At 42.8% G+C, this 14,036-nt stretch overlaps 1 protein-coding gene across 4 annotated transcripts in view; it reads right to left on the bottom strand.

The window, feature by feature from the left end:
- MCC (MCC regulator of WNT signaling pathway) overlaps window positions 1–14,036 on the bottom strand; it is a 476,123-nt gene that overhangs the window by 99,716 nt on the left and 362,371 nt on the right. For all 4 annotated transcript variants that reach the window (XM_068247285.1, XM_068247291.1, XM_068247296.1 and 1 more), the window contains one exon: window position 14,036. This exon is cut by the window's right edge and continues 206 nt beyond it. In XM_068247285.1, coding sequence (XP_068103386.1) covers window position 14,036 — 1 coding nt within the window. The remainder of the gene's footprint in view (window positions 1–14,035) is intronic.

The following is a 14,036-nucleotide window of genomic DNA, read 5'->3' as shown; positions in this document are numbered from 1 at the left end:
TTATTTCAGGCATCTGATCAGAGTCACTACATGGCTGTCAGCGTCTGCTTTCACAGACACCGAAGGCTTCACGTAAGAATGGGTAATTAGCCAAACTGCCAAGATTCAAGAATGTTCTCATTTGGTGGATTTAAAACATCAAAGAGAAAATCACCCGCATGAGAAAATCACTTAATGAGAGTGGTTATATTCTCATTCATATCAAGGATCCTAATCATAATCTTTGAACAATCATACCTTGTCTGTCCTTACGGAGAAGAGGCATCATAATGAGGTAGTTACTTATGTTACAGTCTGGCCTAATGTTCCCAGAAAAGAGACACACACAGAAAACTCATTATGATATTCGATGCTCATAGAAGGGGAAAATATCCACAAAAATTCAAATGAAACCAAAAACGTCATTGCTAAAGAGCTACTCCACAACTCTCACATGCAGCTTATAGACAAGACAAGACACAGAACATTTATATCGTGCTTAACTCCTGGAGCACACTCTATAGGCAGTAGCAGTGTTAGAAAGTCTTGCCCAAGGTCTCCTTACTGAATAGGTGCAGGGTTAGTGAACAGCAAGAGCAGAGATGCAAACCCTGGTCTCCTGTGTCAGGCAGAGCGCTTAACCAGTACACTATCCAGTCACTAATAAGTTAAAAGCTATTGTCATGGTGTCTTACTGCTCGTAACTTGTAGAAAATGTCTTCAGATGTGTGTGGCGTGATTGGGATCAGTCTGCACTGCCTGTCAACTGATGACCATTTTGCACAATTTATCATGGCAGCTCTCTTTAATAAAGAGTGATGGGCAGGTGCCGACCACTGGACCCCGGAGTTCTGAGGAATGTGCACCTGAAGCAGAAGACAGCAGCTACAAACGATCAGCATGTAACTGTCCATGGAAATAATGGATGCCAATGACATTTAGCGGCAGATTTATAAAGCATTGCATTTCTTTTCCACTACAAACAGACAGTGGGTGCCCCATCCTGATCAAAACACAATAACGGAGCTGCAAATCGTGCTTTGCTGGGTATTCACAAGACTTTATAAACGTACCCTTTGGCACCTGGCATTTTCAAGGACATTTCTACATCTGCTCCCTCTCCCATTATGTTAGGTAAATTATTTCTCTATGCAATAACAAAGTTTAAATACCTTTTTTTAATGCTAAAATAATAAACTTGCATGCTGTATCTATATTTTATCAAAAGTAGTCTTAATTGCTGCTAGGGTATGCTAGCACATAGGAAGACAATGCAGAATATGCCTCTGCCCTTCATTGACTTCCCTTCACTAACTCTTGTGCCAGCCAACCTAAGAGGGTATTTCTAGGCAAGTCAGAAGAGCTGAAGGCAAGTTTAACCCAAGCACGTTTCCAAAACAAAAGGGGTGTTTATATGTGAAGCAAGTGGAAAGAAGGGCGCCTCCTTAGGCACCACTGGGTGGGGTTAAGGGTTAGGCATCGGTAGAGAGAGGGTTCTGTGAGAGAGTAGGGTTAGGTTAGCTCATAGTAACATATAATATAACTGTTATTTTACTACTGGAATTAAGTAGTAAAAGATATCTAATTTTTACTGATATTCTACTAGGGATTCTACTAGGGAGAAATATCTGGTGCCCTTTTTCTTCCAGGTACCTTTATTACGTGTTTCTATGACCTGCTCATCCAAAGGCAGGGTCAAAAGAGTCCTGTATGGCAGTTCTTGGGGAACGGAAGATCAAACCAGCATGAAGAGATTACATTGCAAAAACAATAACTATAACCATAGGATAATGCTTTAACAAAGTGGTCCTTGGCAGCTTAAAAGTGTTGACTATTTGATCTTGTAGATTGCAGTTCTTTTTTGCCCTGTTTATACTGTAAGTATGAGCGGGCCTTGCTAAATACTTTGAGTTTTGAGATGTGCGATGTGAATTTTTAAGGATGTGATGTGAATTCATGTATGTAAATAGTTACAGGCTACTGCATTTCTCACTTGCCACACTGATATGCTGTCCCATTTCGATGAATGGAGAATCATTTCTTTTCACATCTGTATTTGATCATTTGTCAATATGCTTATTTCTGAACAGTTGTGGGCAGGAAATAACAGCAAGATAAACTAATCTCTGCATAAGATCGAAGAGGTGGAAACAAATTGGCACTGGTGCGACAAAGCCACGTGGAACCAATAGCACCCCTAAAGGAGGGTGAGAAGCAAAAAGAGAGGTAAGAGGCACCTAGAGGTATATAAAACAAAATTAAAAATAGTAGTACCACAGCACTTCGTTAGCCAAGCAGGAAGCGCCTCTGCTTAGCTAGCAAAGTGCTGTGGCACTACAACTGGCCTGAGGTTAGACCCTAATAAATACATGTCATTATTATATGAAGTTGTCATTATTGAGGTAAGCCACTTCTCTTTTTTCATTTCAGTTGTTTTTAACTCAGTTTTATATACCTCGGGGTGCTCTGTGTAAGATGTAACGCCATACAAGATGGACAGTGGTCGCACATAGAGGTTGCAAGGCTGGCAGGCAGGTCCTGGACTGCATAATAGCGGTTCCTCCATTGCCCTGAACTAAGGAGAATTGTTTCCATAATATTTTGCATTCTGTAATTTCAGTAGCATTATATTTTACATCTTGTTAGAGCATCTTTTCTGGGGTTAGTGTAAATGATGGCATTCAGTAGGGTGCCCCTTTACTGCAACTAGAGAAGCAGCAACTATCTTCTGCATGCTGCAGGTTTTTACCACACCTCTGAATGTACCACAACAAATAGACACCAGGCATGTGGGAAAAATATGAGGTGATCCTCAATTTGATACTCAACAGTATATTTTTGAAGCAAGAGAAGGTTTCTAGCATATGTCTAACCTAAACATAATAGTTTTCCTCACAGCGGTGCTGAGGGAATATGAGTTTCTGGAGAAATATTGCGTATCCTGCGTCTTCTCCTGGGGAAACCTTTCACACTCCTCCACTCCATTCTCACAACACAGAATGAGCTGTGTTAGTTTAGAAGCCTGACACTGCAGGTATCCTGCAGAAGGAAATGATTACCTCATTTACTAATGAGCCGTGAGAAACACAGAAACACTATCATGCACATGACTTCTTAGCAATTGCTCCACAAAGCAGTACAATCTGCTAAAGGAATACATTAAACACCTAATTTAATTACATTTGCAAGAACAGAAAAGCCTATTGAGAGCACTTTGTACGATTACTGAGGTAAGCTGAAAGGAACAGACACTATTGATCTCTTCAACTGCCTTTTTAACTGAATATCACAGATTGATTTATCTGTATTAGATACATGTATTTTCTGCTCTGGCTCTTCTTGCATACACAAGCGTGGATTGTGTGTGGCTTGCTCAGCTTTCATTAAATTAAATTGGAATCAATTAACTGTGTTAAAAATAAACTAATTTAAATGGTTTACTTGGAAGTATGATACTGACTGCAGGATTCCACACAGACAATGGAAAATAATGGCTCAGGCCTAGTGCACACCAAAAAACGCTAGCAGATCTGCAAAATGCTAGCAGATTTTGAAACGCTTTTTCTTATTTTTCTGCAGCGTTTCAGCTAGCGTTTTGCGGTTTTGTGAAGCGGTTTTGGTATAGTAGATTTCATGTATTGTTACAGTAAAGCTGTTACTGAACAGCTACTGTAACAAAAAACGCCTGGCAAACCGCTCTGAAGTGCCGTTTTTCAGAGCGGTTTGCGTTTTTCCTATACTTAACATTGAGGCAGAAACGCATCCGCAATCCAAAATCTGCAGCAGCCCGGGAGTATGCGTTTCTGCAAAACGCCTCCCGCTCTGGTGTACACCAGCCCATTGAAATACATTACCCTAGCGGATCCGCACCCGCACGCAGATCGCAAACCGCAGCGGAAACGCTCCGGTGTGCACTAGGCCTCAGTGGCTACTGCCGCTTCCGTGCAGATCTGTGATTTTCAGTATGAATCAGAAAAGGGCATATTGATAACTTATTTAATTGGATTCCCCCCCCCCCCCTCCCCCCCTCCTATTTGTTGGTGCTGTTCTCAGGCTGAAAGGTGTTCTCCAAAGGCTCGTGGGATTTCAGATTTCTTAAAGAGGAAATACATTGGGTACTATCTGCATGGAGTTTGTATGTTCTTTCCATGTTATGCGGGTTTTTCCCTAGTTTCTTTCCACATCCCAAAAGCATACAGTTTGGTTAAAGGGCTCCCTCCAAAAAGTGAAAAAAGAACACTGGTGGAGATGCCCTTGATGATACAATACTACTAGATGTTGTATATATGACAATTTCTTACCTTCTCAGAAGGACAACTGATTAATGGAAAAAGTAATGTTTATTCATGCATGTCAGGAATCCTCAGGCACCAAATGGGCCTATAAGAACCTGCACAGGTCCTTCACAACTTGTAGCTCTCTAGAGATAGCAAAGGCGCTAGGGCTGCCCGACTACTGGTCGAAAGCGGCGTTCTCCCGCCAATGACGTTCAAACAACGCTGGTAACGTTTATTTTTCCCCGTTTATTTTGGTAAGCAAATAGCTTTGTGTGTATCTTTGTAACTTTTACTTTGCTTTTGTAAATCTTTTGTATATATTATTTTCTGCATTGTTCCACTTTTTTCTTGGAATATTAAATCGTTATTTAATAAGTTTGACTTCTGCTGTACTAAGCTAACACTCATAGCCTAGAAGAGACTGAAGTGTGTATAAGTCCATGCCTGATTGTATGATTGAGCAACCCTACCGTATAAGATTGTAATTGCATTGTGTGTATGGGGCACTTTTGCGCTCAAAAGCGGAGTGGCTAACAGTATCGTTCGGAACGACTCGTCTGTGGTTGCGAATACTTATCTGCTAGCGCTCAGACCTTAGACTAGTATCCGGTGTGCTTTGATCTGGGAGGAAACCAGGGATTTCACACAAGACTAGGAGATTGTTTACTGTATATTATTGATATTCTGTGTATGACTCTGGCTAACCTCTGACACTGCTATTTGCTATTCGTCTCGGTACTTCTGCCCATCTGATCTAGTTGCCGAATCCCTGCCTGAACACCTACTACTCTGTTGCCTTCTGACTATGTACTGTATCTGCCTCTTAGTTGCCGAACCTAGCCTGTCTGACGCTCTGACTCACCAGTGGGCCCTCGCCACTGGTGGGGCATTCTATAGTGCTCACCAGCTCCTCTGGTGAGGCTCAGCTAAACTATCAGTTAATGTATTCTATTAGTGCCCACCAGCTCCTCTGGTGAGGCTCAGCTAAACTAATCAGTTACTGTATTCTATTAGTGCCCACCAGCTCCTCTGGTGAGGCTCAGCTAAACTAATCAGTTACTGTATTCTAATAGTGCCCACCAGCTCCTCTGGTGAGGCTCAACTAAACTAATCAGTTACTGTGTTCTAATAAGTCCCCACCAGCTCCTCTGGTGAGGTCTTGCTAAACTTATTGTTACTGTGTTCTTATAGTGCCTACCAGCTCCTCTGGTAAGGCCCAGTCTCTTGTTGCACCAAGCACTACACATACCTTGTATTTTGCCAGCTATACATTTATTATTGGTGATACTGCAGATCACCACATAATCAGGTATAGCGTCTGTATTATTGGTGATTCTGCAGATCACACATAATCAGCCGTCTATGTTGCTACACCGATCGTTACAAGGATAATATACTTTTGATGACTAGATTTTCACATTTAATACAGAGTTCATGGTATGTATATAGTGTGGGGTATAGCACTAGATTAGCTAGGCCTAGGTTTAACATTGTGTCCCAAGAAATCAGAAAAGCCTACTTTTCCGGCACCAGCCAATCTCCTTCGGTGCTGCATTACCGAGACTCTACAATAATTCATCCTAGATGGTGAGACCAGGAAGTGTTTACAGAGCCCACAAGCACTAGTGATAACTGTTGTAGTACATTTCTGGAAATTTGCATTGTGCCGCATTAATATTTAGCATGTGCAGTGTCCATAAAAGTTGTGTTACACAAGACTTTGCATTCTGCTGTCACAACAGAGGCAACATACATGTTGAAAGCAGACACGTCTGAACAGAACCTATAGATAACCTAGAATCTGTGGACATGTTTATTGGCTTGTCTTCGCTCTGGAAAATGGTCCCTTTTTAGGTGTAGTGTGAATCCAGCCTAAGAGCTAGTTTCCACTAGCAGCGATTTGCTGTGTTTCCCCGCATGCAAATTTGAACGGGGAAATGCAGCCTATCAAAACCAATAAGCTTGCGTCCCATTGGCACGCTTGAAAAAAAAAAATCAGACGGCATTCAACGTAAAGAGAGTCGCACACAGCATGGCACAGCAAGAGGGATTCAGATGTGATCTTGCATCACAGCAAGCTGCAGTGGAAATGAGCCCTAAATTAACGAATGCAATTTTAGCAACAAAACCTTCTGAACAAATAAGCGATCAGAAGGAAGTAATCGGGCCCAATAAATGGTATACAAATATAACTAATCTGATCATTCCAAATAGAATCAATCTGTGAACAGATCCATGAAATAACTGATAACTCGATCATTTGCTGTCGATTGGCACCATCAACACTATCCAACCCAATCAATCAAAAGGTTGTTGGTTTGCTAAAAATAATTAGTGGGCACCTCAACTGTAGTGCACACAGAGGGTTTGTGCCGCAATAAAAATATGACTCTTCCTTAAAGGGATACTGTAGGGGGGTCGGGGGAAAATGAGCTGAACTTACCCGGGGCTTCTAATGGTCCCCCGCAGACATCCTGTGCCTGCGCAGCCACTCACCGATGCTCCGGCCCCGCCTCCAGTTCACTTCTGGAATTTCTGACTTTAAAGTCAGAAAACCACTGCGCCTGCACGCCCGTGTCCTCGCTCCCGCTGATGTCACCAGGAGTGTAATGCGCAGACACAGACCATACTGGGCCTGCGCTGTGCGCTCTTGATGACATCAGCGGGGTCGAAGACACGGCAACGCAGGCGCAGTGGTTTTTAGACTTTAAAGTCTGAAATTCCAGAAGTGAACCAGAGGCGGGGCCGGAGCATCGGTGAGTGGCTGCGCCAACACAGGATGTCTGCGGGGGACCGTTAGAAGCCCCAGGTAAGTTCAACTCATTTTCCCCTGACCCTCCTACAGTATCCCTTTAAAGGATCTTTATAATGCTTCAAAATGCAACCAACCCCCCCAGCCCCCCAAAAAACCCACTACTCTCAGAAAGTGCTTTGCCAGTTACCAATTGTTTATAGGGCCTAAACGTAGCTTCATAGCACTGAAGGTACCGTGTATCCTCAATTGTAAGTCAACCTCATGTATAAGTCAACTCCAACATTTGACCCTCATAAGCTGGAATTTTTTATTGACTCAAGTATAAGTCTGCCCAGCAAAGCTAATGGCCGCACTTGGGGACCAGGAAGAATTAACAGCTGCACTTGGGGCCCAGGAGGGGTTAATGACTGCATTGCATACAGTATTGAAGCCATTAAACCCCCCCCCCCCCGTCCCTTAACTGCAGCCAATAACTCCTCCAGGCCCCCAAGTGCATTCACCCCCCCCACCCCTTCCTTTCCTGCAACTCAGTATTTTTCCCCTGCCCATTTCCTTGTTAACCTCCCTGGCGTTCTATTGAGATCGCCAGGGAGGCTGCGGGAGGTTTTTTTTTTAATTAAAAAAAAACTATTTCATGCAGCCAACTGAAAGTTGGCTGCATGAAAGCCCACTAGAGGGCGCTCCGGAGGCGTTCTTCCGATCGCCTCCGGCGCCCAGAACAAACAAGGAAGGCCGCAATGAGCGGCCTTCCTTGTTTTGCTTAGATCGTCGCCATAGCGACGAGCGGAGTGACGTCATGGACGTCAGCCGACGTCCTGACGTCAGCCGCCTCCGATCCAGCCCTTAGCGCTGGCCGGAACTTTTTGTTCCGGCTACGCTGGGCTCAGGCGGCTGGGGGGACCCTCTTTCGCCGCTGCTCGCGGCGGATCGCCGCAGAGCGGCGGCGATCAGGCAGCACACGCGGCTGGCAAAGTGCCGGCTGCGTGTGCTGCTTTTTATTTGAAGAAAATCGGCCCAGCAGGGCCTGAGCGGCAGCCTCCGGCGGTGATGGACGAGCTGAGCTCGTCCATACCGTTCAGGAGGTTAATTGTTGTGACCAAGACTATCAGACCGGTGCTTTCTTGACATGTCCTTTATCAAGGGTAAATTGCTGTAAATGGGAATGGCACTAATAGTTACATACATTACTCAGTGTTGCTTGTGACTCATGTATAAGTCGACCCCTATACTTTTATTTAGTTAATCAGACTTAAATTTCTAGACTTATAGTCGAGTATATACAGAATTATACAGGAAAAGCGCCTCATATTCTACCTCTGTCTGCAGTGCCTCACTAGTGCTACAGCATGCTCATGATACATACACTGTGCCTAAATTTTCTTCGGAGTCCAATGCCCTTGTACTGCTACAAAGTGCTTAACCTTGAATACAGAGATCGTGCTACCCTTTTTATCAGAAGAGATGAGTCAGGATATCACTACATTTATAATATTGCTTCACCACCAACTGGTTGAACACGATGGATGCGTGTCTTTTTTTTCAACCCAAATAACTACCGTATGTAACTACCAGAAAATCCTCAGTGGGCCTATTACTCTTATGTAAATAGAAGAGCCAATAACAATGTTAACAGAAGAGCCTTTTTACTATGGCAATGTTTAATTTAAATAAAACAGTCTTCTGCCAGACTCATTAGGGGGAACAGAGATTCAGCAAGAAGTGATAATCCTTCAATTTACGACATGATCTAGTAGAGAGACTGTGCCAGATTTACGCAATACTTGTGACGAGGTCTTGGAGAATTGAGACTATACCGCTATGAGCTTTATGCTTGCAATGGGAGCTTGCTATACTGTGCTATACATGTAATGAAGTAAAGCAGCTGTGGAGAAGAGTATGTTCATAACTGTACAAGGTTGCCTGCCATTTGAAGTTTTAGTAACCTGGCTTTCAGTGATAACCTTTTAGGGTCAGTTTCCACAGCAGCTGAATAGCAGTGGTTTTCCCGCATGTGATTTCGGATGCAGAAACACAGCCCATTGACATCAATAAGCTGCATTTGAATCGCATGCGGGGGAAAAAATACTGCTGCAGTTTTTTACAGAAAGCTTCTGACTCTCCATAGCTGTGCATGGCTCAGGTACAGCGATTGGGATGAGGATTCGCATCAGCATGTGTGCAGTGTCTGTTTATGAACTGGACTCGGCACCCCAGTGGAAACCTGCCCTTGGAAATACAATGCTAGAACAGCATCAAGAGAGCTGGTTACACATATAAGCTATAAAATGTAATTACAGTTTTTAATGGTGAGCGCCATAAAATAAGCATTTCGTAAACGAAGCATTTAACCCCTAAACAGGCAATTCCCATTATGTGAAATGGGACTGAAATATTTTTTTTTTCTTTTAACCTGAAGATTTTTTATGTTCTAGATAGGAATAGGAAGGGTTAACACCTCCTACCGGATCTCATTACAGTTTGTGACAATGTGGGGCAGACTTCCCATCACTTCCTGCTACAGAGACAGCAAGATAGACGCATTTCCTTGACCGCACGCCGGTGGCCACAAGTGCAGTAAAGGACATATGTTGTTGGGCAGCGCCTGTGCAGTGCTCACTGACCCCGAAGTAGGGCCGGGGGACATTAGGCCTTAATGGAGGAGAATGGGGGAGCGGCGGGCATGAGGAGAGCTTCCTACACATGACTACTCCCCCGTTTTTAATTTTTTTAAAGGGCTAAGGTATCCTTTAAACTGAAATTAAAAAATTACTAAAAAAAAATAAATAAAAAAACAAAACCTATTGCTTTAAAACGCCTAATTTCTGGAGATAAAAACAAGATATAGATCATTTAGGTGTAATAAGAAGGGATAAAGTTATTGGCGAATGAACGGGAGGAGCGCTGAAATGTGAAAATTGCTCCGGTCCATAAGGAGATGTAACCTGTAGTGGTCATGTGGTTAAACTTGCAGTCCCATGCAACATTTTCTAAATAAGGCAATACAAGAATAATGAATTTGAACAAAGCAGTATTCTACCACTCAAGCTCTGACTGTCTGTGGTCAGTATAGCTTATTTTTGATTGGCTACTATGCTTTAAATGCACTTCTGTGGTCCTTACACTGACTTCAATATATAGTTACAAGAATAGAATCTGTACATTCCCCTCTCTGCAATGAAAAGAATGGAAAAAGCATTTGGTACTTGTATAAATACTGGCATATTCCACCCACATCTCAGATATCAGGATGTCTTGGTAAAATGCACAGAGCATTGGGCAGCAGGGGAAATGAAGCATTGCAGAGGTGGAACAGGCTTTGCTGCCAATTTATAAATGACCTGTTATAGCGATCAGCCAGTCACAACAATTAAGAACCATACACACTGCTGCAGTATAAAGCTATGAAATTTCCTGTATTCAGGCAGAAAATTACTGTAGCTGATGGCAGAGAAGGGCTCACCAATATCTGTAGCAGAATGACTAGGTTACAAAACCAGGTGTACTAGTCTAGTTGCCTATGGCTGGCATCCAGCCTTCAGTGCTGCTCATTGCTTGGAAAATGCCCATAGTGCTTTAACCAAAACCTCAGGATGGGAGAGGTTCAGCATGTAAAGCTATGGATTAAGATGAAAGTAAACTGGAAGTGAAAATAGCCTAATGATATAATAAACTGTATGCATCAAAATAATTTGAAATAGTTTCCTGTAATCTCATATTTTGATGTTGGTTTTAGGGCTTGTTTCCACTATTGCGGTGCGGAATCGCCTGGATTCCACCGCTGATGAAATTGCATGCGGATGCGATTTCCCATGCGTTTGCCGCGAATTCGCATAGGTGAGGGTATATGCGAATTTAACCATGTCACTGCCTGTTTGAATTACATTGGTACCTATGCGAATTCGCATGAAAATTCGCATACCATAGCCGCATGCAAATTTCCTATTAAATACATTAGCGGCGATTCGCATGCATTCCACTCGCAGGCGAATTCGTTGGCTCTTTTGTGCGTTTTTTTACCGCTGAAAAAAACGCACATCACCAACGCAACAGTGGAAACAGGCCCATCCACTTGCATACCATGTGCGAATCTGCATGCGTTGGACGCATGCGGATTCGCGATAGTGGAAACGAGCCCTTAAAGTCACTCGCTGGTTCTAAAAGGAACCTGATGTGAGAGACATATGGAAGTTGTGATATGTTACTCTATTTCCTTTTAAATAATACCAGTTGCCTGGCAGTCCTGATCTTTCTGGTATCGGTAGTGGCTGAATTACACACCTACACACCTGAAACAAGCATGCAGCTAACCCAGTCAAATTTCAGTCTGAGACATCTGATCTGTATGCTTGTCCAGGGTCTATGGCGAGACGTATTAGAGGCAGATGATCAGCAGGACAACCAGGCAAATTACATTGTTTAAAGGAAATAAATATGGCAGCCTTCATATGTCTCTCTCCTCGTGTTCCCTTTGAAGGCATTCACTTTACATGTATGACATGACATGGCGATAGATGGAGATCTCATTTAAACTGCTTCAACCTATTCCCCCTTCTATGGCAACGCAGTCGTTCTAAACAGCATAAAGGTTTTTTGTTTTCATAAAACAACAGATACAATCATTGTAAATATCTTTTTAATATGACTAGGGCCCCTTTACATGAGAAGCATGCAAATTTACATGCTATTTTCCTGACCCAAAATCCCATGTGAGTTTCCATACATATACCTGCATTTTTTACATGCAATATTTATTTTTTTCGTTTCAATTGACAACTAAAATGAACAAAAAAAATGTGAAAACGGACAAAAAATCATATGTAGTGTGCAGATTTTTATTGCATACAGATTTTGGATACAATGGAAACCAGCCGATTAAAGTAAATTGCTATGCAAATTTGCATGCAGAAACTGCACACAAACTTGCATGCAGTGGAAACAGGCTCATCTAACAGATTTCTATTGCAAGCTTTTAAGACAGCTCATGTCTCTTCGTCAGGCATGAAACAGAGTGTGGTGATATACTGGGGTGCTTATGATGTTGGGAAAATATAGGAGTAGGTTTCCATTTTTCTATCTGCTGTATATTATGTATGTCAGCCAGTCTGGCTTTGAAGGTATTGGCAGCTAGCTTCCTGGAGTTCTGTAGGTGTACATGTAAATTGACTCTATAATTGTCTGCTTCTAATTAGGAAACCCTTAATCAGACAGTTGCTTTGAAGCCTATACAGGTGGTCAGACCCTGTTGTCTGAAAACGGTCTCAGAGGTGTATTGTGCTTGGGAGCAATTGTCACCTGGACTGGCTGCAGTATGCTTTGATGCAGCTCACACCAGCCTGAGCCAGGCATTTGCATATGACATCCTTCTGGAATGTTGAAAGCCTTGCTCAAGTTGTCACCTGGGGATGGGAAATCTCTGTAAAGATCAAAAGTTCGCATATCACAGAAGGGGGATGACAAACTGAACAATCAGGGGGCTCGGCAGACGGTGATGTCACACGTTGGGGAAATTGCATTAGGTTATGGGACGGAACATCTATTGCCTGAGGCCCCAAATCGGGCTATAAAACAGCAGCTAGGAGAGTCACAACTCGTAGCTCTCTGGAGATAGCAGGGACGCTAAGGGCTGTCCGATTACTGGCCGAAGCGGCGTTCTCCCGCCAATGACGTTCAAACAACGCTGATAACGTTTATTTTTCCCCATTTATTTCGGTAAGCAAATAGCTTTGTGTGTATCTTTGTAACTTGTATTTTGTAATTTTTACTTTGCTTTTGTAAATCTTTTGTATATATTATTTTCTGCGTTGTTCCACTTTTTTCCTGGAATATTAAATCGTTATTTAATAAGTTTGACTTCTGCTGTACTAAACTAACACTCATAGCCTAGAAGAGACTGAAGTGTAACTGTGTACAAGTCCGTGCCTGGTTGTACGTTTGGGCAACCCTAACGTATGAGATTGTAATTGCATTGTGTGTATGGGCACTGTTGCGCTCGACAGCGGAGTGGCTAACAGTATCGTTCGGAACGACTGTTAGTGGTTTTGCTGCACTACAGTGTAACTTGCATTACAAGTCAGTGCCTGATTGGGCTGTGTTACTGTACAACCGTACTGTGTGTGTGTGTGCGTGGCGTTCCTGTATTCGGCCTAAAGCGCAAAGCTGACCCGAATACGAAAACGCGGATTGCGTGAGCACTTGACAGCAGAGTGAACGTTTCTAGCAATAGCTAGTGGTGGCAGTGAGAAGTGTTTAAGGGGTCCCAACCTTGTCTGTATAAGGCTGCTCCCCGCTTGATCTGGTCAAACCCGCAGTCAGGAACTGTATACGCAGGAGTGCCGCGGGCCGGTTCTTGACACAGAGTAATTATTTTATTATTTTAATTTCTTTTGGTATATGTATTCCAGTATATCACAGCCTGGGTTTCTATTGGAAGGGTGAGTCTTTAGAACAAATTTCACAAAGCTTCTCTTCCTTAGCCAATTTTGATCCACTGAGTGACATCCTCAAAGGATGATTTTACAGCAACAAAAAGAAGCATCTACATATGACAATTATTACTGCTAAGCAGTCCATTTAGGCATTTTACACACACATTCTGAATATGTTTTTTTCCTTGACCAAATCCCTTTGCATTAACTAGGTGGTACATACATTAAAATCCTTTGCACGTGGTAACAGCTAAACTGTAATGCACTTTAGAGAAGGCTCATTCTCCAGGGACACAAACCAATTTTGCTTTTAAACCGAAATTCTTCATTTTCCACAAGGAATCAAATCTAATGGGAACCATGTCTTCAACATCATCAAGTGAAAAGCGCTCCAAATGTCAATGGTTATGAGATCTGCAGCAGTGTGAGATATTAGATGCCCTGGCTTACACTCAAATGCCTGGATGTGACAAGACGACTGCGATAATGAAGACATGGATTGCCTTGACAAGGGTCACATATATTTAGCAACCGTTCATGCAGAGTCTGCTTCCCACCTAGCTGGAGGAAAGTTAGTGGGGAAAGAGTTCTGTTCTTACC

The sequence above is a fragment of the Hyperolius riggenbachi genome, chromosome 1 (genome assembly GCF_040937935.1).
Source record: "Hyperolius riggenbachi isolate aHypRig1 chromosome 1, aHypRig1.pri, whole genome shotgun sequence".
Lineage (NCBI taxonomy): Eukaryota > Metazoa > Chordata > Amphibia > Anura > Hyperoliidae > Hyperolius > Hyperolius riggenbachi.
The sequence above is the reverse complement of the archived record's forward strand: the minus strand, read 5'-3'. Positions and strand labels throughout refer to the sequence as shown.